The 27,695-nt window shown below is 42.6% G+C and overlaps 1 protein-coding gene across 1 annotated transcript in view; it reads left to right on the top strand.

Moving 5' to 3' along the window:
- Nucleotides 1-1,715: 1,715 nt before the first annotated feature.
- LOC149167426 (vacuolar protein sorting-associated protein 60.2-like) overlaps nt 1,716-27,695 on the top strand; it is an 82,551-nt gene continuing 56,571 nt past the window's right edge. Inside the window, exons 1-2 of the mRNA XM_089430479.1 lie at nt 1,716-1,944; nt 2,066-2,217. Of these exons, the coding sequence (XP_089286605.1) occupies nt 1,867-1,944; nt 2,066-2,217 (230 nt within the window). The 5' untranslated portion in view covers nt 1,716-1,866. The remainder of the gene's footprint in view (nt 1,945-2,065; nt 2,218-27,695) is intronic.

Genomic DNA, 27,695 nt, shown 5'->3' with positions numbered 1-27,695 from the left:
ATAGCCTGGCGTACACCGTTCTTCGCTTTGAATCATAATACATTAGTATCCTTCCGATTCGGAGGGCCCGTCTTATCTCATGCAGATGCTACTAGTACTTTCAGAGACAAATGCATTATGATCCTTATTCACGATGCACTATTCCCACTTTTCTGTGTTGATTCCTCTCCCTCTCCCTGAAATTGAGAGCCCTCTCCTCTCCCTTGAGGTCGAGTACCTAAAGGTCCTTATTAGTCGAGCGTTCGTTCATTTTACTTATTGGGTGGGGGGGCGTTGGTCGAGTCACTTAACGTACCTCTCCTTATCAGTCGAGTCACTAACGTACCTCTCCCGTTGGTCGAGTCACTTAACGTACCTCTCCTTGTCAGTCGACTCACTAACGTACCTCTCCCATAGGTCGAGTCACTAACGTACCTCACCCTGCCGGGGGCATCCTCTCCTGTTAGTCGAGCCTGCTTACGCATCCTCCCGGTCGAGCAATTTCATTCCTCGATGAGGTCGGCTTGCTTCTGATATAAGAACTAATGAATCCAAGATAATTGAACCAAGCTCATGCTAATGCCTAATCAATTTGATAATAGCAAACAAACCTTAATAATACATAACATAAATAAGCTCAAACTAATGTCAACATTAGTTTGCAAGTGCAAAATATTTCAAAAAATGAACAGGCTAAAGGTAGAATATTATATAGCCAGCCTCTTCTGCCTCGGGAAGAGGCTAAATAAGTCTGTCAAGTTGAATAATAAGAGATTAATCTCAAAATAACAAAACATGAAAAAAAAATAACGCAAAAACTGAAAACTACCTAATGTCAAATACATAAAACTGATTACTATAATCCCATGCCATGCCTAGATGGAAGGGACTAATAAGAATTACATCACTTTTATAATCACTTCGAGCGTTCAAATATCTCTTCCATGTTAAGATAGGTATTGTCAAAGTTAAAATTCATAACTCTTTGAATAGTTGAATTGAGGCTTCTGTTATCGATTAGCCATAACTAATAAAGGCCAAAGAGAGAAGGATACGGGAAGACAAGGGGAAACTAGGACCAAGAACAAGCAAAAAAGGAGGGAGGGAAGAAAACGACTAGGAAGAGAGGGCTGGGATCCAACAACTACTGATCTTCCATCCATCCTCTCTATTGAGATTGTTCAGTGTTTTTTTCAATCTCAAGGACTTCCCTAAATTTCCGGTGATGGAACTGTGAAACCTTAGCAATAACACCCGCCTCCTCAATACAAACATGATGTTTGGTACTCTCCGCATGTTCAGCTAAAGCGGAAGACTTGGTTCTCTTGTGCTTGAGGTTAGCTGCGTGCTCACTAATCCTTTGATTAATGAAGCGACCAATCTCCATTCAAACCATTTAATAGGTTTTTTTGTTTTCCCTACATGACAAAAGAGCCCCCATAGTTTACTTAAAAATATATATTTGAATAAAGAAAAGTATAGTGCACCGGAATGGATGGGTTAATAGATTTAAAATAATCTTGAATTGAGCGTCATCATGGATAACGAAAAGGGTAAAAGAATAAATGAGAAGACAAAGCGCGTTGCAAATTCAACACTGTTCCCATCTCCTTTCTTTTGAAATATATTAAAATATATATAATATTGGAATAATTTTTAAAATATTTATAATATTCGAATAATTTTTTTTCACAATTTTGTAAAAGTTTTCCACGCTTCCGTTAAATTGCTTTGAATTTAAGAGGGTATGGCCACGGAGAATTGGCGGGCAAACCAGACACCGATAACATTCCGTTACCAGCACAGTAGAGCAGAGCTGCAGGAGGCGAGCCTCAACATTATCTCATCGATACTGGTAGTACATTGTAGAGTTAGACTCAGGCAAAGATGATGAAGCGATTATTCAGTTTCAAGAAGAAGAAAGCGGCCCCTCCTCCTCCATCTGTGGAAGAGGCCTCTGAAAAGGTAAGCGTTTAAGCAATTATTACATGTATAATGTAAGCTGCCATGGATGATCGGACGAAGTGGCTCTCGAGTAGCTATGATAGAGTCCACTGTGTAATTTTTCTTGTTGTTGTTGGGGCAGATGAACAAGAGAGGCGATGTGATTAATGAAAAGATCAAGAAATTGGACGCGGAGCTCTGCATATACAAAGAGCAGCTCAAGAGGACCCGACCGGGTCCTTCTCAGAACGCTATCAAAGCACGGGCTATGCGCGTCCTCAAGCAGAAAAAAATGTATGTGTATATGCTCTGCATTTTGAACATTTGCGTGGGTTTTAATCTGTTCAAGATTAATATGTTTTAATCACGAAAATAAAATTATCTGAATGTTGAGAATTTGAACACAAAATGTAATTGAGCTGTGCCTGAATGGTTGTTTGGTGGGTGGCAATTTCTTACCCGTGGGTTTGGGGGATCGAATCCTGCTGCCAAAAAAACAGAACTCATAAGCTAAGGTGGATGTCCCAGGCTGTGTTGTTTGGGGGGTGGGGTTGGGGGTTCGAATTCTGTTGGCAAAGGAAACATAGGCTCATAAGCTAAGGCGCTTGTCCCACGCTTCTGTTACCTTTTAACATAACAGGGACAAAATCACCGGGGACTTGCATTCAACAACATAGCTTTTGAGACACATTAGGGCGGAGCAGACCACAGCGATAATGAGACTCTGGTGGATGGGTTAACACTCCAGCAACCTCACCAGTGAACCAATGCCCTATTCACATTGGAACTCTGGTGGATGGGTTTGATCCCGTTGGCACATAAAACATAGACTTTGAAACTAGGGTGGTTGTCCCAGGCCTCCGTTACCTATTAGCATAACGAGGACAAATCACTGGTGAGTTGCACTCGAACTCATACCTTTTTGAGACATTCTATTAGGGGGAACAGACCACAGAGAGAATGGAACACGGTGGATGGGTTAATACTCCATCAACCTCACTAGTGAGCCAAACCCCTATTTACATTGACTTGCTTATGTCACACTAAGTCTTCACCTCTCTGGGCAGTTCCTGACAAACATATTTTCCACCAGGAGAAACCTTGCTGCTAATACAGCTACTAAACCAAGCTATTAAATACGATAAAGGTAATGCCCCATACGAATTACATCACAAATCATTACAGCTAAGCTGCTAACAGGTTTACAATGACGCTGACAGATGTAGCAGGACAATCTAACTATCTGCCTGATTATTCTACCATACTCTGCTACAACAATGAGGAATGGAAAAACAGACATTAACAGCAACAGATCAATTACACAGCAGAGACTCCATGATAAAAAAACTGTAAATTTATTTATTAATGGGAGTTTACAGATATTACAATTCATCTTGTGCCCTGGCATGGGCATTAAGGATTCGATGCTCCGTTCTTATTCCAGTTTTTTCTTCATCTTGCAATGACAGCAGACTTCCTTCCTCTTAGGTGTGTCTCTAATTGCCTGTGCTGCATCCTCCTGACCGCAGCCTCCTCATCTCCCACTATCCATCTGCATTTTAACGTACTCAACAAACCCCAATGATAGAAACTTCCCCAAAATTGTCTTCCTCCAACCGTTTGTGGGTGAATTTGCTGCTGACCTGGCACAAAGCTCACGGGATGTCATTTTCTGCTTTTAAATAATCATTTCCTTTTATTGAACTCTGGTTCTTTTTCAGGACCTGGCTCCAGCTCTTGCCCAGCCTCTCTGGCTTTAGTTTAGGCTCTGACTCTGACTTTAGCTCAGGCTCTGACTTTGGCTTTGGCTTTTGCTCAGCCTTGGCTCTGGTTTTTGTGTCCAGCCATTCGTCTTCAAGCCCACATGCTTAAAAACTTTATTCGATACAAAAATGAATATGGGAGGCATTTCCAATAATGAAATTCTCTGATACCAAAATAATCAGTCCAGGCAGCTCTCGCCGAACAGATTTTACAGCAGGAAACCGGACTACTATGCAGTGTTTGTAACAACAAATAAATGAAGCCACTAGACATGATAAAGATGATGTCCATGTAAATCTGTTAATGCAGGTTTCGGCACAAATTCCCAAACAGCAAAACAAGACTTCAAGGATGCACAGGAATGGGGCATATTAGTTTGTCGATACACGTCATTGTTCAACTATATTATGCTACAGCCATAAGGAACAGTGGTCAAACATTAACAGCAAAAGAACAATTTTGCAACACAGGCTTTCAGAAGGAAAGCTAATAATTTATTTATTAAATGAGAGTTTCACAGATGCAAGTCATCTTGCACCCTAGCATTGGCAGCAAGGATTTTATACTCTGTTCTTATTATTCTTGGCTCTGTCCTGCAAATTGCAATGGCAGCATCCCTCATTCCTGTTTTGTCTTCCTCTTGCAGCCCATGTTGCATATTCCTTACTGTAGACTCCTCATCTCCCACTGTCCATCTGTCTTTTAACAAACGCAGAAAACCCTCATGACAGAAAATTCCCCAAAACTGTCTTCCTCCAACCATTTATAACTATAAGTGACTTTGCTGCTAACGTGGCATGAATGCCCACAGAGTCTTATTTTCTGCTTTTTAATTATTATTTACTTTTATCGATCAGATCTAACTACAGATCAAGTTTCATAAAAGTTAAAGCGGAGACAGAGTGAGTTTTTTTTAGTTCTTTGTGGGGTGAGTGGTGTTGGGTGGGGGTGTTGTTAACCATCCCAAACATATTAGACATAGGAGATGGAAATCCATGTCTCGAAATGAAATTGACAAGACATCAAAAGTAGAGGGGTAAAGAATGAAAAAGGGAATAACATGCAAGTAATCTCTTAATAGGGTTTCCTTAAATGGTGATGCTGAAGTTCAGAAGTTCAGATGCACATTTCAGATCAGTTATGTGCCACCTGAACCCTGATTCTCCACTTCTGCATGATGGCAGGCTTTTATTAGGTCTCAACTATCAAATGTGTTTGATAAATTTGAATGTGACAGACATCTATATTGAATGTCACTGATGTCTCCATTCATCTGTCAAATCATTGTTAATAATTTTTCAAAGCACTTTTTAAAATCTTTATTTTATCTTTTTGTCAGGGGAATTTGTAACCACATATCCTAGTATCCACCAGCTCATTACAGATCAAGAGTTCAACATCTGTTGCTACCACTATAACCCTTCCCAGCCTCAGTTAGAGTTGCTGGCAAGAGCTGGATTGATGCAGCTAGTGGGGGTCAAATTGGGGTCTCCAACTGGTTGGCACTCGGCTGAGAGCAACTGGCCTATTGCTCTGACCCCCACCAGGATTTTTGGAAGCACTTTGAGAAACATGTCCCAAGGGTCTGCACCTCAAAGAGCATACTTCCTTTTGATTGCCAGGTCTGAAGGGTAACAATTTTGCCAAAATTGGCTAAAAGATAGACCACAACAAGAATGGATCCTTAATAGATAAATTAACACTCTGAATTTCCACAACAAACTATTTCCTCATTGGTAAACAACAGATTATTAACAAGTCCAACAGTGATAAACTAGATTCCAATCAGTGTTGTAAAAATCCCGATTTTATTGCGAAAATATCTTCTAATCATGATTTTTTGGCCTAGCTGATGTTTGCTGATTTTTACACATATTTTGGTGGTATCTTAATTTTGCTAATTTCTATCGATATTTTCTCAATTTTTTTCGATATTTTGGTTTTTGGGACCCTTGCCAATTTTGGGAAAACACCTTAATGCTAAAGCAAACCTAATTTTTATCTCAACCTTAGATCTGCTAATAATCCTGGAAAATGGTAACAAAACTGCATCTCGTTCAGATAGTAGTCTATCAATAAAAATTTAAGAGAGAAGAGTCTCGACTCTTATTCCTTCATTGAGATTAAACATCTTCTAACACAGTTTTTGATCATAATTAGTAGCTTTCTGTAGAATACATCCGTTGCAAGTAAGTAATATGCAATAGTTTTAGGGATGGCAGAACCATGTTGTTATCTGTAAAGAAACCGCACCTGACCAATAGGCAGGGGGACGTGGCAACATGCCCCCTGCAAGTGGCACATCCGGGCATAAGGCGGTTTAAATATTCCTTGGGCTAGAAGATACAGCACAACATGGAGGTTGGTGACTTGCGTGTGGAAAGGATGGGGAGTATACGTTGTGCATGAAGGTGGAAGCTTTTTTGGGGGATTTCGCAGCTGGTGGAGCCATCCTTGGCAATCTTTCTAGCTTGCAATTGGCATTAATAAGCCCAGCCAAGTGCCAGTGGAATTGTTGCCAATGGGAGGGGGTCAGCGACATTGCACATGTGAGGAGAATGTTAACTGGGTTGTGTATAATGGTAACTATTCTTATAAGGGATGCTATATCTTGGAGCACACTAGAGAAAGTTTGGACAATAGAATAGGGTGATAGGGGCAAGGAAGTTGGAAGATGTAAGGGGAGCCGCCAACCTGTAAAGAATTGCGGTCTGTAGATTGATTTCTAATGGGCGATAGTTGAGAAAAGGAAAGTTGGTGTTTGAGCTTGGTGGGGGGATTTCAATGCGATAAATTCCTTCCTCAACAAAAGGGAGGATTTTGGAAGTCACCATGGGCCATGCAAGGAGTGCATACAACTCAAGAATCTGACAAGGAGATGGGGTTCGAGCTCTAGAACTTTGTTGTTGTGTCTGTGTTTATTTTTCTCCCCCTTAACCTCAGCTGGAAGCTCCCCTTTCTATTGGATGGACTTTTAGAGAATTTTGGAAAATGTCTATTTGTATGGTATTGTTTCCTTGCTTTTGAGTGGGAAGCAGAGCAGGTCTGACAGACAATTGCACTGATATTTACTTTGTGGGAAGTCAAGGTATTGAGACAAGTTTGGAAGATTGCTTCCTAATGATTTTGGTGGCAGTCACTGGCCTTGGGTTTTGGAATAGAGTTTTTGGGGAAAACTCTTGCTCTGAACTCTAACTGTGCTAGGTCTGGTATGGGTGTCCTCTAGTTGGAAGTAGGAGGGAGGTTGTGAAAGTTTATCTTGTGTTTGCTTGGGCCTTGCAATTATATTTTGGAGGGGGGTTGACAGAAGATATGACTTTGGCATTCTTTCATTTGTGTGGGTAGGGTGGTGGAATTTTCATCTGAATTTGGGCTAGGGGGTACTCTCAGGTCGAGAGAACTGGTAGTTGAAGAGTTCAGGGTTTCAATGGTGTGTGATTGTTGGTAACAAAGCAGGGTAGTGGAACCTTCTCAGTGGTCCTAGTAGATGATAATCGATCTTTTTACCCAAAATTTTTTACCACCTTCTATCTAGGGCATTGAGGTTAAGTCTATTATGCTGAGGGAAAGAAGTTGCATGCAAAGAGGTGTTGCATATTATAAAGAGCGAGCCCGGAGAGGTGGCTCCCGCCTTTAGAATAGGACAGCTGGCTTTACTACAAGGTATTGTGAATCGATTCTTGTGAATGTGCAGAAAGAATTAAACTGGTCGGAAAGGGAAGCTTCGTCACAACAAACTTCTCTTTCGGATTTTGAAGTGAGGGTGCAATCGGAACAATGGATTTTAGATACGGGGCAAACAGGGAGCAGAGCGAACTAGTACATACAAGCAATAGATCTATATTGGAAAATGAAGCTCCTCTTGGGTTGCACACTTTTGGACAACCATGTATTGAGGAGGGATTTTCTGCAAACTTTGGATGCACATGCACGATCATCTAAAGCATTATGACTATGTACTAGAGATGATAGATCCAGTGCCCCACGGGGACGTGTCCCCTAGGGTTGGGTGCACGCACCCCTCACAACCCACGCACCCAAGACGGGGGGACGTTTAGGGGTGCGTTTCCCCACGCACCCCTTTTGGGGAGTCGTGGGGTGACATTGGGGGTGCGTTTCCCCAATGTGGGGATGCGACTCCCCAAAAGGGGTGCTTTTGGCCCCCCCTCCGAATTTGTCTAATAACACTTAATAATTAAAAGATTGAAAATTCACATATTAGAAGACTTAAAATATAAAAAGTAAAACAGAACTTAAAAATAAATAAAAATAAAACATAACTAAAAATAAGAAGTTAAAACTTACCTAGGTTAACTTACACATTCATTTCCCAAATTCTCTTGCCCGTTGTCGAGCTCTGTTGAGTGCTCTCTTGCCGCCGTCGAGCTGTGCTCTCCTACCCGTCGTTGAGCTGTGCTCTCCTGCTGTCGTCGAGCTGTGCTCTCTTGCCGTTGTCAAGATGTGCTTTCCTATTGTTGAGCTTTGCTCTCCTGCCGTCGAGCTCTTCTCTCTTGCCCGCTGTTGAGCTCTTCTATAATGATGAATGCTGAATTTAATTTTTAAATCAATGTAGATTATAGAATGATGAATGATATGGATCAATGTATTTGAATATTTCATTATTGAATTTTAATATTTTATTATTGAATCTCATGGTATGGATGAACGATGAGTATGTCATATGAATGATGTATGTATCAAAATGAATGATGAGGATGGATCAATGTATGTCATTATTTAATCCAATTATGAATTTAAATTTTATGTATGGATCGATGTATTACTATTAGTCTATTTATGCTTTCATTATATACCTTGATGCCCCCTTGCAACCCCGAAATTTCCCTAAAATTTGAGGGTACTCCCAAACGTCTCCCCTGTGCATCTCCCTGCACTTGTGTCTCGAGTCTTGGTGGAACATAGGATGGATCGAAGGTTGGCTCGAAGTGAACAACACCTCGACATTCCTCCTATAACTTCTAGACCTTTGGCAGACCCAACAACCCTGATACTAGTAGAGGGCTTAGATTCAGAACCTCCCTGCTGATTCTGTGATGATTTATGTTCATGCCTATGGATTTCTTTTTGTAAATGTTTATGCATTTGGCAGAATAGGTCAACACCTTAGTGTAGGCTTGTTTAAACTTAGTTATATTAGATATTGTATGTCTATGATGTCCTTGCAGAGGTACAATTTTGGTTGTGGTCTGGTCTCTTGGGAGAGAGGTTAGAGCGACTTATGACTCCTTTTTGATGAATTTCTTGTTTTGAAGTAATAGATTTCACTTTACAAAAAAAAACAGTTTTACTAGCCTAATTTGCTTTCACCGCTATCATTTTTTTACAATTTTTTTGGAAAGCATTTTTATTGGACTAGCAAAAGGATCAGTTTGAAATAGAGCCAAAATAAATATTTGTTTTCCTTGGAGCTTACATAATTTACAAAAATAGAAGCCACATAGTTGGAAAACAAAGAGTAGCATGCCAATGTAGAGTCAACAATGTTGATCTGTTGTAGGCTCAGTTCTATTTCTACCATAATAACACGACTACAATTGATTGCATGGCAACCTCAAGGGAGATAAAATATATTAGGAGCAAAAAGAGTAAAAATTAGTTATTTCAAAAGTTCAAAAAGCATGTGGTGTATTGTCTACAGTAATATGTCTGACCTCCACTTTCATCCTTCCTGTCCTATTCATTTGCATTATATAAATTTTTGTAATGTAGGGCACATCTAGATCAGATAGTAGGGTACTTCAATCCTCATTAATTTTCAACCTCACAGCAATCCTTCAAACTTTCTATATAGCCAAGTTCTTGTCCTAATGTCACTTTGTAATGTGCCTGACTCTGTTTGCTTAGGAATGGGGTGTAATTTGATCTCAAAATTTCCTCTCAATTCACTTGGTTTAGGTCCTGTTTAGATGGTAGGAGGTGACTTAGAGTACATAAAAATTACATGCAAGGGGAAGGGTGATAAAGAGAGATGACCATTGATCGAAGTAATTGAAAAGCTTCCTAAAAGCAACAATGTATTTGTCCTGGGGGGCTTGTGGAGGCAATAACCTCAAAATGGTAAAGAGCTAGGTATGGATCGTGTGAAGGAAATAGACAAGTCTGAAGATGGCCTTGAGGTACAAAGGATGTGCCTTGAACTTCCCTTGGATGATGCATTGAGGAGCCCTTTGTTTGCAAAGGATGGTGTGTTCCATCCTAGACTCATTGACCTGGAGTGTACGAAGTCCTCAAACCTTTAAACCATAAAGGATAGTGGGTTTGATGATCATGACCAAGAGTTGTATCTTGGGCATGATATCATGGAAGTGACTTTGAAAGCAAGAGTTCTTGATTTAGTGATTCGAATTGGATCCATAAAAAGACTGTCAAGAACCATGACTGAATCAGGTCGAACAAATCTCTAATGAAATCCAAAACAGTATAAAAAACACCCTGAACCAGTGGCCATGGCAGCGGACATGGAATGACGAGGACCTCGGTCAAAGCACGTTGACCGAGGCCCATGGAGACCGTGCAGGAGGCCAAAGTAGCCCCTGGGAGCCCCGGAATGGGAAAAGGGCGAGGTTTTTGATGCGCAATTACCGCCACTAATCGCGCATCGCTAAGCGAACAGGGCCAAAATGGGAAAGCCCGAGCACCTGGTCGCGTGGGGGAATCGGAGGACCGCGGGCGGGAAAAGGTAAAAGCGCTAAAGTACGAAGGCGGGACCCGTGCTTTGGAAATCGACGGTTTTGATCGGGGCGCCCTTGAACGGTAAGAGGTTTTGGATAGAAGAGGAGCGATTCCATACATCGATCGACGCGTGGCAGGCAGAGGTGAGAGAAAACTGCCGTTGATCGCGCGCTATCGGTCAAGCAAGTCAACCGCGCAAAACGTGCGTATGGCGTCGGATTTGGAGGGCCCAGATCGGACGACTGAGATTGCACTCGATGGAAAGAAGCGGAATCAACAGGGAATTAAGCCGCGTTCTAAAGGGATTTGGAATTCGTTTGACTGCCACAGTGGAGGAAGAACGCATCCATGGCGTAACTGAAGAAACGAACCGACGAAGCATGCTGGCACCATTTAGAGGAGGACAAGTGGCCACTCCCTGAGCGTTCATGATGACGCCGAATGCAGGGAACTCCAAGCGCAGCTGCAGAAGGTGAATCGACGCAGGCGGAAGAGGAATCGAACAGGCATAGGGATCGAATGGCTAAAGCCATGAACAGAGACAGTCGAACCAGAAGAGTTCATTGGGAATCAGAATTGAGAAGAGTCCAAGCGACCAAGAGAGACAGTGAACAGTGAACCTTGAGAGGAGGACTGAACACAGAGAACAGTAAAGCCAAGCATAAGAGATAGAGGGCCGAGTTGACCACAGGTAGCGTCGAGCACCAGAGAGCTTGAAGATTCAAGCCTTCCCATAGAGGAATTTGTCCGGACTGAGCATCACATTTGGCTCTTTCCACTGTAGACCAAGGGTCACAGAGCTGGTAGGAGAAGAAGAGTCTGTGTACTCCAAGTGGCTTGGGGAATCCAAGAACCACCCTGCCAAGCAAAATTTGCTTCAGGAGAACTCATATTGAGTCCCTGTATTGTAATTTCTCTGCTGAAAGACACAATAAAACAAGGCCACCACTGAAGCTGGACCAGAGACGTAGCCCTAGAGAATAAGGTGAACTCCTTATTAAAATTGTTTGTGTCTTTGTGTTGGTCACTGTATTCCTCTGTTGTCTTTCCATTTTATTTTCTATGTATTGGCAATTTGATCGATCCGTTGTTTCAATAACACAGAACACACACCAGCACATGAGTTTGTAATACCTTTAGTTTAATAAATCTTTGACTGATGGCACTCATAGGGTGAATATCAGATCATTTAGGATTAGTGCCTAAGCTAAAAGGAGTGTGATTTGTTGCAAATCTTACCTTTGGGTAGTGATTCTACATATTTTTATGCATTTTTCTCTATTTAATGATATTTGTCACATTCCCCAAGGGAAGTTTGCAAATTTGGAGGCATGACTCATCATCTTTTGTGCTTTGGCATGATTTATGAATAATTGAGGAGGCTTATAGGAGGATGCCTTCCATGAAAGGATGACACATGACATATATAACATTTTGTTCAAGGTATAAGGTATGCTACACATCACATTGTATGCGATTTGCTGCTGGTTCCTTGGAGCTCTTGGACTGAATTTGGGGGATTCATCTTCATGGAGCCCTTTCCTTTATGGTCTTCGATCATTTGATGGGGATCTTTGGTTTGGCGTTGTCTCACTTCTCCTTGGTTCAATGATTATGCTTATTGCTTGGTGGTCTTCTCACATGTGTTTGCCTTGTTGATCACCCCTAGTTTTACTTTCAATGGATGTGGAGCACACTATCTCATTATGGTGGTTTGATACATGCTTATCTTGGATATGGATGATGGTTCTAGTCCCCTAAGGGGTTAGACAATGGTGTTGGGAGGTAGATGTTTCATGATTTGTTGATGTTACTAAGAGGCAATGTTCTTCACAATCCTTATTTATTGGGTGTGTGATGGGGAACATACTTTATGATTTAATGGGTTAGCACTTCTTTATGCCTCCTCTTATGATGTTGCTATGGTGGGATGATTCATGTTGCCTTGTGATATTTTTCAAGGTGATTTAACTTTATGATTAACATTTGCTAGACATCCCTAGGTGGATGTCTTCCATGATGTTATTACCCTCATTGGTATGCTATTTCCTAAGTTTGAGTTAGAAGGGGAGCGTATTGCATATGATTTGATGGTGATCTAACCTTTTCGTAAGGTTGGATAATGAATTTTGATGTGATAATCCCTTGGTGGTAGTGCACTTTAGGTTGGGATTTATGTTTTGTTGTTATCATGGTGTGATTTTTCTAGGGAGAACATCTTTTATTTACATGCTACAACACTTTCTTAGAGTGCACCCTTGATCGACACGTATGTTCATGGCGATTTAATCAGTTAGTGACTATTCGAAGGGGCACTATGGTTTTATTTTAGCATTAACCTTTGCACATAGATGTTGAGGCTGACTTAGTCGTTCAATGGTTAAATCAATCTTTTTTATCCAAATTAAAGTTAATATCTAGGGCACCCTACTTCATTGACTTCCTTTCACACTTGAAGGTGTAACTGAAGTTGATTGAGGCTTTCTTTTGGTGCACCCCCCTTCTTGGGCACAATTACCTAGGCTTGCGTTATGTTAATGATTTGTGGAGAGGTTGGCATGCTTCTCTAGGGTGCACTCTCTTGTGTTGGGTAAACATCTTTATGACATGGCATATGGAGTACTACTTTATTGAGGTCTAACCACTCATAGTACATTCTTGTAGCATGCCCTTCATTGGAGGATATTTTATTATTTGTGGGTGGTTGATGCAGCTACATGGCATAACACCTCTCCTAGGTGCTCTTTCATCTTTATTGCATGGATATTTTATTTACACTAATCATCATTTGATTTTCATTGGAGAGTGCCCTCATCGCATTGACTTGGCATATATTATTTTCTTGGAGGTGTGTGTGGAGGAGTTTTATGGAGGGGTGTGTGACATACTTGGAGGGCCACACATGTGGCTCTTGATGCTTTTACTATTTTTAAATTTTGACTATGTACTTGGAGAGTGCACTTTTGGAGATATATATTTTATTATTTCATGGAGTTTTTGCAGGGTCAAAAATCTAGTTCACTCTTATTTCCTTGGATTCATCTTGTGGAGATGATCCACTTACTATTTTGGGGTTTGTTTACTTCATTTTGTAGATTCATCCATGGAATTGGTTGCCTTGGGATTTGCACATGTAGGTTGGTTGCATACATCTTTTGGACCACTTTCTATTTTGAAGGTTGCTTATACAAAATTCTCCTAGGAGGAACATTTTATTGTTATATCTCCCATGCAGACCGTGCTTTGTGAGTTCTTCTACGTGTACCCTTGAGAACATCCTCTTAGATTGAAGAGTATTATATTGTATTTTGCATGAATCCATTACTGGAGGGCGATTTCTATGCGGACCCATTTAGAATTTGAATTTGGATGGAGTGTCCTATCTTGGATGTTTTTGTTGCATATCATTACCTATTTTTGGATGAGGGTGACGTCTCTTTAGGAGATTGGTGTCCACATGTGTTGATATTGTCAACCCTAGATTTAACTGCAATATTTAATAATTTGTTGACATGTCATGAAGTTAGTTAGAAAGATAATATATGTTGTTATATAAGAGATGTAGCTCACACTATTTAAAGAGGAGTTTATCTCCATTTCAAATGCATTTGGCAATTAGAGGATTGTGAAGAAGTGATGCAAGAGCATTGACCCACCTCGAAGAAAATTAGCAAGAACGAGTTTTGGAAGGTGCAACTGTCAAAAAGCCAGGGTAATATCTATTTTGTAAAGGATTAAAAGCATGAAAAATCAGATCCATGAGGGATCTTAGGGATTTTGTTGATTTCGTGGAGAAAATTGGGGATCCGAAGTGATCCACAATGATGTATTTTCCCAATATATATTGTAGCCTTCGAGCATTGAAAGGGGTGACTGTTGAATGATGAGTAGGCCAACCAGGCGCAGAGAGGCCATGAGATGTAACAATGTTATTTTTTATAAAACTATCTCTATGTTTTGATTCTTGCGTTATGGTGTATATGCATGTGATGTGAGGTAATACGTGGAGTCTGTATTTTAGGACTGCATGTGTATTGTAAGGTTGTAATATGTTTTGGGCACGAGTAACTGTGAACAAGAAATCGTTTTCATCAAGTGGTATCAAAGCGCAGAAGATTCTTGTTGTTGATTTTTGGTAGCATTGGATGTGTTCTAGCCATGAAAATTGGTGGAGAGGCTAAGGCAAATGAGATCTCCAAGACCCAAAAGTCGTTTGTAGAAATTCCACCCGGATGAAGAGATATTAAAATAATTAATATTTTTAATAAGACCCTCAGTCTAAACTTAAGAAAATTAAAATGTTAATGTGTATTAATATAATATGGTTGAGAAGGTTTTAAATAACAAGGATCAAGCCAGATCTAATCTTAGTCGTTGATTAGGGACTTAATCTCAGCCGTTGAAGCGTCAACAGGAAAAGTATAAGAGGAGGCTTGAGGGTCAGTTGGAGATACACCAAGAGAGATCAAGAATTTGATTTTTTGTTTGCCAAGGAAATCGAGTTAGAGATCAGTTGCAGTGAGGGGTAGTTCAACAAGGGATTTCGATCCAAGGCTGAAGAATACATATCAGAGAGGCAACAAAGTGTCGGAAGAGGCAGCGTAGAGCTTAGGAGGGCTGACGCAAAGGCTAAGGAGGCCAACGCAGAGGACACAAAAGCTGCATAGGACACAGAGGCTGACGCAGACAACGCAGAGGGCTGTAGAGGTTGACGCTGGGTTGAAGAGGCTGCACTGAGGAGGTTCTGTGGGGCAGACTGAGAGTAGATCAATTGGGAGAGGGTGACGCAATTCCAGAGAGGGTGACACAGTTCTAGAGGAGTGCGTGGAGTAGCTTTCGCTGTCCAGCGGCGCAAGGAACAATCAGAGTTACTGTGGGGTTGATCATCCGGTTGCTGATTTGCTGGAATATCTATCTTTGCAGAGAGGTACTACTGCCAAGGGTATTCTTTGAAGGGTGAACCATTTTTGGCACCCAAGTTGTATTCATAAATCTGCTTAATAATAAAACCCTCATATATGCTGCACTGGTTTTCTCGCATTGGGTTTTTACGGGGATGATTGTCGAGAAATAACGGTGTCCCTTGTGTTGTCTCAGTTTATTTAAGTTGTTGATCTGTATATCTGTGAAGGCTGCATTTGTGTTTACTTCGATGTTTATGTAATTAAATAACTTGTTAATATAAAGAACAAGTAGGAGATAGTAAACCAGAAATTGCAGTAAGGGTTTTTGATGTGTTTGATTCAAAAATATTCACATGGTATCAAAGCGATTGCAAATCAAAGAGGACTGAAGACACCAGCCGAAGATATTTGAGAATTTGCGGCAGATAAGCAACTGTCCCGAGAGACAACGCTGTTCTAGAGCTGAAGAGGCAAGAGGAGGAGTGACGTAGAGGCTCACGCAGAGCCTGCAACAACATTCTGAGCTAGAAGAAGGGCTAACGCAGAGGCGGAGGGGTAGCACAGGCTCACGCAGAGCCACGCCATCTTTCTTAGCCAGGAAGGATTGGCGCAGCTGGCCGGGAGGAGTAGATTCAACCCAAGTCATGATTGCGTATAGCCTGAAAGGCTCAGATTCTTCAGTTGCCGGGGCTAAGGGAGTTGTGCAGATTGTGCTTTGAGGAGCTGGTGGGACGCTGTTTCTGTCATTGCAGAACAATGTCTAAGGAGACAGAACCAAGGTAGAGGGAAGCACTACGTCGACATATTTCTAGCCAAGAAATCTAGATTCGAGTTGTAGCGACAAAGGAGGATTGGGGAAGAGTGATTCGACAGTTGGCCAGAGGATTTCCAGGAGGGAAGTCGAGACTCAGAGGGAGTCTAGAAGAGGAGTAGAGATGGCAGTAAACGGATTGAGGGATCATGATAGGTTGGACGAGGCTTCCAATTTTGTCATCTAGAAGGCCAAGATCCTGGCAATCTTGGATAAACATCGCAAGGACTATGCCTTGAAAACCATAGCTGTCCTTGTTGACCTTGATGCAAATGAGAAGTATGAGGAGGCCACAACGAAGGCGAAATGCATGATTCTAGACGGGGTCAAGGATCGTGTAATACCACATATTACTGAGAAGTCAACAACAAGGGAGATGTGGCAGACCTTGACCACCTTATACCAGGGCTCTTCCATGCGGCAGAAGATGTTATTGGAAAATCAGTTGAGGTCATATCAGATGCAGAAAGGAGAGGAGATAGATCACTTCCTTCTCAGGTTGCAAGGAATTCGCAACCAACTTACTTTCGTGGGGTCTACACCGGATCTAGAGTTTATGGTCAGGATTGCTCTAAATGCAATCTCCGAGGACTGGGAGACATTTGTCCAAAGCATTTTGGGCAGAGTGACTCTCCCCAGTTGGGAGGAGATGTGGGCAGCTCTTCGATAGGAAGAGATCAGGAGGTTGACCAAGGCAGGGAGTAGCGGTAAGGGAGTTTGAGTCAAGAAAGAGGAAGAGGAGGATGCGGCTCTAGCATCTGCGGGACAACAGGGGGTTCAGAAGAGGAAGAAGAAGGACATCTCCAAGGTCAAGTGCTTCAATTGTGGGGAGCTAGGACATTATGCATCTCAGTGCCCCAAGAAGAAAGGTAAGGGAGAAGCTTCCGACTCAAAGGCAGCTCTAGCAAAGGCGGAGAAGGATGTCGAGGTTGATGACGATTGTGCCATGAGTGCTCATGTACCTCTAGAGAAGAGGTGGGGACATATCGACTTGTAGTCAGGAGGACTACAAGCAGGGGGTAGGATCCTTGAGGTACCCAAACTCTTGGATCACATCCGACTACGGGAGCCCTTAACGACAGTAGCATGATGATAGGTGTCGGGTGGAGCAAAGTGTGGTGGAGCGGCAAGGCAGTGCTAGAGTGCAGAAGTCTATAGCAGCGCAGTGGAGGCTGCAGCAGTGCGAGAGGCACAGAGGTGTTTGCAGCAACGCAATGGCAACAGAGGGAGCACAAGATAACAACAGAGGTAGCTTCAACATCATGAGGCTTCCAAATTGACCAGGATGTCAGTATTTGGGTGAAGTCAGTTACTTACTTCTCAGTAACTGAGTTGCAGTGTAGCGGTTAGCAGTGGTATTGCTATGGGCAACATGATGCAACATGTTGAGAGGGAGCTGCAATACAGATGTGGCAGTGGCAGTGGCAGTGTCATGGGCAACAGTACATGAAGCAGCAGTGCAGGGGATGTGAGGCAGCAGGCCAAGCATCAACACAGGTACCGATGCGGAAGATCAATGTGATGCTTCTATGGTGAGGCATTACTAGAGAACATTCCTCGCTAAGATGGAGTATTGATTTTTGGTAGCATCAGATTTGCTCTGGCCATGAAAATTGTCGGAGAGGCTAAGGCACATGAGATCTCCAAGACCCAAAAATTGTTTGGAGAAATTCCACTCGGATGAAGGGATATTGAAATAATTAATATTTTTAATGAGGCCTTAACTCTAAACTTAGGAAAATTAAAATATTAATGTGTATTAATATAATATGGGTGAGAAAGTTCTAAATAACGAGGATCAAGCCAGATCTAATCTTAGCCATTGATTAGGGACTTAATCTTGGCCGTTGAATCGTCAACAGGAAAAGTATAAGAGGAGGCTTGAGGGTCAGTTGGAGATGCACCAAGAGAGATCAAGAATTCGATTTTTTGGGGCTGGGTTTGTTGAGGAAATCGAGTTAGAGATTAGTTGCAGTGAGGGGTAGTTCAGCAAGGGATTTCGATCCAAGGTTGAATAATACATATCAGAGAGGCAATAAAGTGCCGGAAGAGGTAGCGCAGAGCCTAGGAGGGTTGACGCAGAGGCTGTGGAGGCCAGTGCAGAGGATGCAGAAGCCGTAGAGGCAGACACATAGGTTGACGCAGACAACACAAAGGGATGTAGAGGTTGATGCTGGGCTGAAGAGGCTATGCTGAGGAGGTTCTGTGGAGCAGATCAGCCGGGAGAGGGTGATGCAGTTCCAGAGGAGTGCGTGGAGCAGCTTTCGTTGTCTAGCACAAGGAATAGTCAGAGTCACTGTGGGGTTGATCATCTGGTTGCCGATTTGCCAGAATATTTGTCTCAGGAGAGAGTTACTACTGCCAAGGATATTCTATGAAGGTTGAGCCATTTCTGGCACCCTAGTTTTATTCAAAAATTTGCTTAATAATAAAACCCTCATATATCATGCACCGATTTTCCTGCATTGGGTTTTTCCGGTGGCGATTGTCCAAAAATAACGGCGTCCCTTGTGTTGTCTCAGTTTATTTAAGTTGTTGATCTGTATATCTGTGAAGGCTGCATTTGTGTTTACTTCGATGTTTATGTAATTAAATAACTTGTTAATGTAAAGAACAGTAGGAGATAGTAAACCAAAAATTGTAGTAGGGGTTTCTAATGTGTTAGATTCAGAAATTTTCACACCTGTGTGTAGTGTGGAGGAGAAGCAATAGAAGAAGGTACAAGTTGATTGAAGATCTGGTAAGAGATTTGTTTCTCTGTGTAGGCGACATCAAAGGAAGGTGAGAAGATTTGAAACAACCTAGAGCAAGGAGTGCTCATAGGGTTCTAGAGAAGAGAACTAGGGAGATGCCAAAAGCCCAAACTCAAGAAAAAGTTTCGTGAGGTATCGTGTAGCAAGGTGGAGATTTGTTACTGTAGAGGCATGTTGCAGCTCACGAGTTGAAGCTGTTATAGGAAGACCATAGAGCTTATGACTAGGGGGTCATAAAGTTTTCTACCTTGGGAGTTTGATGTAGGAGCATTGACCCACTTCCAAGAAAATCAACAAGAACGAGTTCTAGAATTTGCAGCTGTCAAAAAGTAGGGTAATATCGATTTTGTAAAGGATTAAAATCGTGAAAAATCAGATGTGTGAGGGATCTTAGATATTATGTTGAGAGCCTCGTGGAGAAAATTGTGGATCTAAAGTGATCCACAATGATGTATTTTCCGAATATAAGTTGTAGCCTTCATGCATTGAAAGGTGTGGCCATTGAACAATGGGCATGCCCGCCAAATCCAGAGAGGCCATTAGATGTAATACTAATTTTTTTAATGAAATTATCTTTGTGTTTTGATTCCTGTGTTATGGCGTATATGCATGTGAGGTGAGCTAATACATGGAGTGCGTTGGACACCTAATCCTCTAAGGGTTATGGTGTGGAAGTTAAAAAGTCAAAGGAGTCCAAGAGACGTTGGAATATGAATCCAACGATCACACCAATGTATTATAAATGTACATCTATGTTAATAAGAAATGTAATTCACTGTTCTATCATTCATGACTGTTCACATTCATGTGTGCCTGACATGGTATCAGAGCACAGGTTCCAAATTTAGTTTTCCTTGGTGCCATAGTCTTTACAAGATTCTGCCAATTCCTACTGTGAGCACTGATTTTGGTTTTGTGATGCGTTGGTAAATTTAATTCTACGTTGAATATTGTTGAAGGTCATGGTAAAAGATAGTGGTATGCGTTGAGTTCCCTTAAAAGAATGGTGCTGGAACGATGTTTGTTGAAGACTCCCCATCATTATTCCCTGGATTGTTCTCTGCGTTTGACAACGCGTTTCAGTCTCCTCCTGTGCATTGGAATTAAACCTTGAATTCCATGAATTTCGTTGAAGGGTTGAATTGTCCAAGCTTTTGGTGTGTACGTTCCTGCAACATCAATGATTTGCATGTATGTTGGCTCTCTGCTACTTTGCATGTACGTTGGCTCTCATCTCTGCGTTCAAGACCGAGTTGCGTTTGTTCTTGTTTAACATTATATGTACGTTGAATAGTTTGTGATGACCATCACTTCTGTCGACTAACTCAGTCCGCAGCTCTATGGCCTCAGCTCTCCTGCCTTCTTTGGCTATACCTTTAATCAGAGTAGCATAAGTTGTTTGTCTGGACTTACACCCTTTTCAACCATCTTACCCAACATATCAATGGTCGGCGGCGGACACCTCTGTAATGTTTATTGTAACGTTTTGGTATCACCTCTCTGTGTTCCTCTTCTTGCTTTTTCGCAGGCGCAGAGTGTTTCTTAAAGATTTCCTGCGGAGGCTCCAAATCGTTATTTTCCATTAATACTGAAAGCAGAGCATGATCCTCTAAGTCGTTATTTTGTGTCAAGACTGAAGGCCAGTCCTCCTTTATTAGTGAATACATGAACTCTGAAGATTCTGCAGACAAGGACTACATTTTGCAACATTGCTTAAGGTTCGCTGTCCAGTCGTGTATTTATTTAAATAATTTTCGAGCAGTCAATGGCACTGGAGTCAAAGAAACCAAGAGAAGAGCCATTGTTTGCTGAAATGCCATTTTAATGTCTGTGCTGGACTAAGTTTGTTAATTTGTTTTCATTATATTGGCTACCTCGCCGTTCAACCATTTATATCATTGAAATCCGTAGTGCCGCCCTGACTTTGTAGGATGGCTCTGCGAACTGGCAATTCCAGGTAGAGATGACTTTGTGATTTCGTCCCTCTGGTGCCAATCTATCTCAAGATCCTGTTCATCTGGTCGTTTATTCTCAGTTGGCTTGGACGGGTTCATTTATGAATGGGACCTTGGTTCCTTATAACAGAAGACGACTGTAGAGGCCATTGGAGGATCTATCTGGCAAATGGCAGCTGAATCCTTACAATGTGCAAGAGTGGTGCAGCGGAAGTGTGTTGGGCCTAAACACTTTGAGAAATAAAAGACCATCCAACAAACTCGTGATTGCTTCTAATTTGAGGACCTTCTTCTTTGCCCAATGACTGCCAAGGTTGCACGACCTTACTTCGAAAAACAAGATATAAATTTTGTGGCCTATGTTGTAATACATTGTTTGTGAAGGACAACATTGCACTATTATCCAGGTTTGGTACTATAGTTACATTTGGTGTTAGTTTTGGCGCTTCTGCAAGTTTTGTTGATATTCTAATTCTTCATTTGGCCTTGGTGTAACATTTGGCAAAGTGAGCACCCCTTTATTTGGTTTTGGGCGTACATTTGAATTCACAAAATTAAACTCTTTGAAAATGGGCAAACTTGATAATATACTAGAGATGTTAAGTACTCTAATACATTCCACTGTAGATGAGATGGTAAACATGTTAAAATTGGCAACTAGGGCCAAACTCCATGTGGGTCATCCTATTTATAGCAGCTGATATTTTTATTGGATCCCTCTCATTGAGAGGTGTAGGATTGATCTAAAGATCATTTGATTCTGACAAGTATTCATGGAGTTATGAATTTATTTGTGTTATAAGACATATTGTCAAGTCGGCCAGCATCTTATTTAGGCTCAAAAGCCCAATAGACATGTCTATTCATCATCTACGTTTTAGTATAAATAAAGGAGGACTTGAAGTCATTTTGACACACTCTTCATGTGATCTCCTCACATCTTGGGTTTTTGGAGAAGGAGAGACTAAAGAATACGCTGGCCTAGTATGATGTCTTAGCTATAGATGATGCCCTAATTCAATGCAGTCATGAAGACATCTATACACAGTCAAAGTGATGCTCTAATTCGTTGCTAAGGAGAGGCCTAATACGTTGGTCATTGAGACACTAATACGCAGTTCATAGAAACACTTATGCACAGATCATGGAGACACATTTATATGCTGTTGCCTGTTCATGGTGACGTTCATATGCTGGTTATACGCTGTTCATGGTTACTGTTGTGGAGGTAAATCCTCTCTGCGGACAAAGACGATCCCTACTAGCCCAGACCGGGTCTAGCAACAATCACACAATGCTATCACGCAAGTTCCTAATTGCAAATACAAAGTAGATGGTGAGAACCTACTTGGATTCCAACGCTAGTGTTCGTAGAAGAGATGTCGCCCTCGTTCCTTTGCTTTGGCCGGTCACGATCCCCACGATCTCCGTGATTGGATACCTGCACATGCAAAGAACAACACGAAAACAAGCATTAAATCTAGTAGATGCAATTATATATCAGTCAGAAAAGATATAACTCCACATCAAACATAAGACAATGAGAGTGGAACCATAATGATAGTCATCTACTATTAATAAGTAACAAAGAAGAATACAACCATTGTTCTGACGTCAAATCCTCCTTTGGTTGGGTGATCAGCTACACAAGTCTTGCACAACTTGTTGGGATGAGGAACAAGCCTCTCTCTCTTTGGGTGACAAGAATCTCCTTACTTAGATTTGGCCTTATGGGTGCAAAGAAGGCTCTTGCAGCTTCAAACTCTCTATCACTATGTTGGGACCAGAACTACTGTAACTCTCCCTAGCTTGCTCAAGGCATAAAGGCAAGCTTTTATAGATAGAGAGGAAAGAGATAGGATCAACCACATTATTCATGGGATTGGCTTTATCACTTGGAAACTTCCATGAAAGGTGGCAAACCACTTTCCCTTCTATGGAGATTCGAAGCCAAACCATCCTAGCTCAACATAGATTCAGTTGGTGAATGGGTTGAAGAGAACCTTCGGGAGTTTGGTGGTTGAAAACTTTACTCAATTCAGTTGGCGCGAGTGCGACTCTAAGACAGAGAGCCAATAGCGCGCCCCTTTTAGAGGATTTCCCTCATTGGCGCGGGCAGTGAACTGAGGACCCGCGCTAATGCAAAAAGAGCTGTTTTCATGGAGATTTTGCAGGAGATGTCTTCAGGGCAAATGAAGCTCATACTCAGAGGAATGTAATGCAAGTGGTTTCAGGTCATGTCACTTCTCACAGGTCCCGGAATGAGTCCTCCAGTGGATGGGTGAGGGGTAAAAGGGACGGTGACAAACGGTGACAAATTGCTGTGTAACAGATGCCCCCTAAAGCATGAGGCCCGAGAGAGAGAGGGGTGAAATGCTTTACAAGAACATGCGTGACTGAAAACACGGCCGCCGGAGAACCTGCGTAAAGAAGTACAACTGATAGCTCAAGTACATGATGTATGTGGTATGGGCGCAACCATCCATAATAGAGTACATAACGATCTAGATCCAAGGTATGGACGCAGCCATCCAGAGAGGATCGATAAATAGACTCAGGCATGGTCGCAGCCATCCAGTGAATGAGTCATGTAATGATCATAATAAGCCACAAATCGCAGCCTGGATCCCAATAGACAAAATCTAGGGTCTTGCGCTCCATCTCGACCCGAACAGAGTACAAGTTCAAGCATGCGAATACATGAGTTGAAGTCGAACATGCATGAACATCGTCTGATTACCAGTCAATAATGAAAACTGTTAACAGACGCGAGAGGTACCACCAATAATGACAATGGTCCTCAAGGTACTATAGGTACAATCTACGGCGTGTGAATCAATGAGCTGGCGTCGAACACCCGTAGAATCATTCGATCGGAGGTCAATGATGAAAACCTCTCGTCGAACACGAAGAACCTGCCATTGAGGCATGCAGGCTCCAAGGCACCGAAGGGAGTCTCTAGGTCAGCTTCCTGGATAATGAGCTGAAGTCGACAGGAAGTGACCTTGATCAAAGGTGGGCCATAATGTTTCCCACATCATTGACACGAGACAAAGGAAAGATGTTGTGGTGATTCAGAATTATGTGAGGTATCAGAGGGAGGTTGTAATTCTGCAGAGGTCAACTTCTCTTGAACATATCGGCGGCACGATAGTGGACTTGGCAGTATTTGACATCAAATGAGCAGAGGTCATGGTGACAAAGAAATGAGCAGATGAGAGGTCAAACAGGATCACCCAAACCCACGGAGGCTAATGTGAAAGAAGATGAGATGTCCCCACCCAGACACGAATGCAGACAAGTGCCATGTTCAAGAGCGACATACTGCCGACACGACAATGATTATGGATCCATTTTCCCCACCATTTCTGGCGAGTGCCCCAGTTATTTTTAACAAGCTTGACGGGGATAGCATATGCTTGTGGGCGTCAGTACGACGGAATCCGATGTCATTAAGTGTTAACGAGTCTGACAAAGGAAGAACTCGACGTCTTTTCATGTTTAGAGAGTTTGAAAAGACAGTAAAAAGAAAACTCCAGGGGGGTCCTTTTTCGTAAAGTTGTGTCTCCCGAGCCCGAAAAAGTATAAAACAATGCTCGAAAGAACCGCCCGATCATTACGATCGAGGAGTACTTTTCATATGTAGTGACATCGACCTGAAAAAGTAAAAAACGATCGATATCACGTCGTTTCGTAACCATTAATGAGCCTGAAACGACAAAGACCCGACAATCTTTTTGTTTTTTACACGGTCGGAAAAGAGTTTAAAGACGACCGCCTCTTATTTCCATTTAACGAGTCAAGAGGGAACTCGGCAATCTTTTCATCTTTAAACGGTCGGAAAAGAGCTGAAAGTAGACCTCCATTTTTATTCTCTTTAACGAGTCAAAAAGGGAAAATACTCGGCAATCTTTTCATATTTTACGAGTCAGAAAAGAGCTTAAAGGTGACTCATCCTAGAGGAACGAGTGGTATAAAGGGTAGCAACTGGTTCCGGTAATGGTGGAACTGCTCAAAACATGTAATGGTCAAGAGGCTGGCTAATAAAACCACTCATCGCTGCGGTTCCTCAGGAAAGGATAAACAACCAAGTGAAAGCATATGATCGGCCAAAGAGATGGTGGCGATGGAATGAAAACAACCAAGGCTCATCTAGCAGAATTCAACGGATAAAAATGGCAATCACGAGATGTAAATTGGGTATGGGTTCATTTTTACACAAGCTTGAACCATGGAGAACTTTGCTTGGATTCTGTTTCATGTTTACACAAGCTTGAAACGAAAAACTATGCTTGTTATAAGTTCGCATGCCCCCAGCATAATGACGCAAAACGAGGTACATGCCCCCCAAGCTTCATTGCATTCAACAAAGTGGATGGAATGAAGGTTCACTTTCGAGATCTTGGAAAGACTCGACTTGGATTTTACGAGATCTTAATCAAAGACTCGATTGGGAAAAGGGGTTGTTTCATTTTTTAATGAGGTTGACACAGTAAAAGAACTATCCTCATAACCCTTGTTTCATTTTTTAATGAGCTTGACACAAGATCAGGAACTATGCTCCACTCCTTGTTTCGTTTTTTAACGAGGTCGACACAAGATCAGAACTATCCTCGGGCACCTTGTTTCATTTTTTAACGAGCTTGACGCAAGACAAGGAACTATGCTCCGCCAAACCTAGTTTCATTTTTTAAGGAGCTTGACACCGGAAAGGAACTATGCTCCACCCGAACTTCATAATAATGAATAAAAAGTCGGGGCTTCCAAGATTGCCACTCCCGGTGGAAGGGAAACATCTTGGAAGTCAGGGCCCAATGCCCCCAGGACACTATGCACGATGGCGGCATCACTGGATCCAGTGACGGGATAGGTGGCCACGTAGTTGATCTGTGATGGGGCAGATGCAATTGGTGGATGAAAACCAGGAGGGGATGACAACGGCGCAGGAGGCATCGGGGGACTAACAAATGACACTTGATCGATAGTCACAATTCTTCCATCGTGCGGAAAGCAAACCACACGGAAAAGCGAAGAAACGAGGGCCCCCATGGCGTAAACATAGTCGCGACCAAGGAGAATACTAAAGTCTAAAACACCTTGGGTAACCAAGACGTCTATATAGACGGTTTTGCCTCCCAAAGTAATAGGGAACTTAGGGAGAACTCCTAGAGATGGACAGGCTCCTCCGTCGAAGGCCAACAGATTCTGAGTGACTGGCCCAAGCTGCGGGGAACCTAAATCTTGCCAAGTAGCGTACGACATAAGACTGACAGACGCCCCTTCATCCAAAACAGTGCCAGGTACTGCCTTAGCACAGGCATTTACTGTGATCTGGAAAGGCATATGGGATGGAAGGCGACCGACGATCAGGCGATTCCAATCAAAGGAAGCGACCAGACTACTTGGTGGGGGAATCGTATGATTGCACCCATGTGCTAAAGGAACCGAAGGAGAACCTTCGGGAGCAGCTGGGTTAGGAGAGTCATTTCGGGACTCAGGAGAATCTAAGGAGACGAGAAGAACATGGGAGTGATGCTCTTCTGAAACAAAGTGATCGACGGGTGGTGAACTCGAGTCGACACTCTTTCTGACCAATGGTTGGCCTGGAACAGGCTGGGCACAGCCAGGTTCGGGAAGAGGAGGCTGGACAAGAGAAGAATATGAATCAATCTCTTTGTCAGCAGGGGAACGATCTGCGGCTACAGAGAGACGTTGATAACTAGTGGGAAGTTGGGGTGAAGGAGCTGTAAGACTTTCCAAGACAACAGAGGCTTTATCCATGAGTGGACAAAGGTGAAGGGGATGATTGCCTTCACAAAGTCTACAGGGGATTCGAATCTTCCCTTTTCCCTTACCATTCCCAACTGATAAGGTAGCATCGCCGTGAGCTTCAGAGGACGATGAGGGGCGGGCTGGATCGCGAGACCATACTTCTAAGACCCTGGGGATGCCAGGACAATCACGAAGAAGATGGTCCCCCTTGCATAATCTACAAGGAAACTTGACCTTCCGCGGAGGAGCGGAAGGGGGCCCGACTTCAGGTGTACTCGAGGGGGTAGCTGCACTTGTAACCTCTCCCTTAGGAGCCTTCTTCTTCTTCTTCTTCTTAGCCACCTGGTTACTCGAATCTAGACTTTCACCAGGTGAAGTAGAAGATGAGGACGTAGAAGTGGGTGTAGAAGGGGAGAGATCCACCTTAGAATCAACATGATGTTGTTCAGGTGGAGGGACGGATTGACTAGACGGTGAGACGGCAGGGACCAAAGAGGTTGAGAACAACCAAACCGGCAACCCAACAGTTAACCCTGGGAGGGACAACGTTGCCATATAAGGAGCACCAACATTTCCAAAAGGAGCGAAATGACCAGGGTTCCCGTCAGAGGGGATCCCTGGGTTGGTGAACCCCGGAAAAGTTGCCATCGAGAACGAAAAGAAGCCTACTCAAGCTAACGCAAACAAGATCTAACCGGGTAAATGTGAACGCGGCCGAATAAATTTTAAGACGCAAGGACACAACTTGACCTTTTCATGTTTTAAGAGTCGAGAAAAGGACAAAAAGGTGACTCTAGTCGCCTTCGAATGTTTTGTGAGCCCGAAGTGACAAGTGCTCAAGTGAGCCTTTTCTTTTAAGGAGTCTGAAAAGGATCAAAAGTGACTACTCTGGAGAACTAGGCAAAAGGGTTTACCAGACAACCCGTAAAACTGCATATACACCTTGGCAATCATATGAAAACCAAGGACTTCCCGTACGGCAGTCAATCTTCCCGAATGCTGTGTTCGGTGCGTTACGGCTTGTAAGGCGGCAGACACGGCTTCCTATGGATAAAGGATGATAACCTAGTGGGGTCTCCCCTATATACGCGACGGTACGTGGGAGCTCAAGTCCGTGCTA

Source organism: Pinus tabuliformis, chromosome 5_1, assembly GCF_031772625.1.
Source record: "Pinus tabuliformis cultivar Carrire ecotype Pingquan chromosome 5_1, CPIR1, whole genome shotgun sequence".
Taxonomy (NCBI): domain Eukaryota; kingdom Viridiplantae; phylum Streptophyta; class Pinopsida; order Pinales; family Pinaceae; genus Pinus; species Pinus tabuliformis.
Note: the sequence above shows the minus strand (reverse complement) of the source record. Positions and strands in the feature narration are given on the sequence as shown.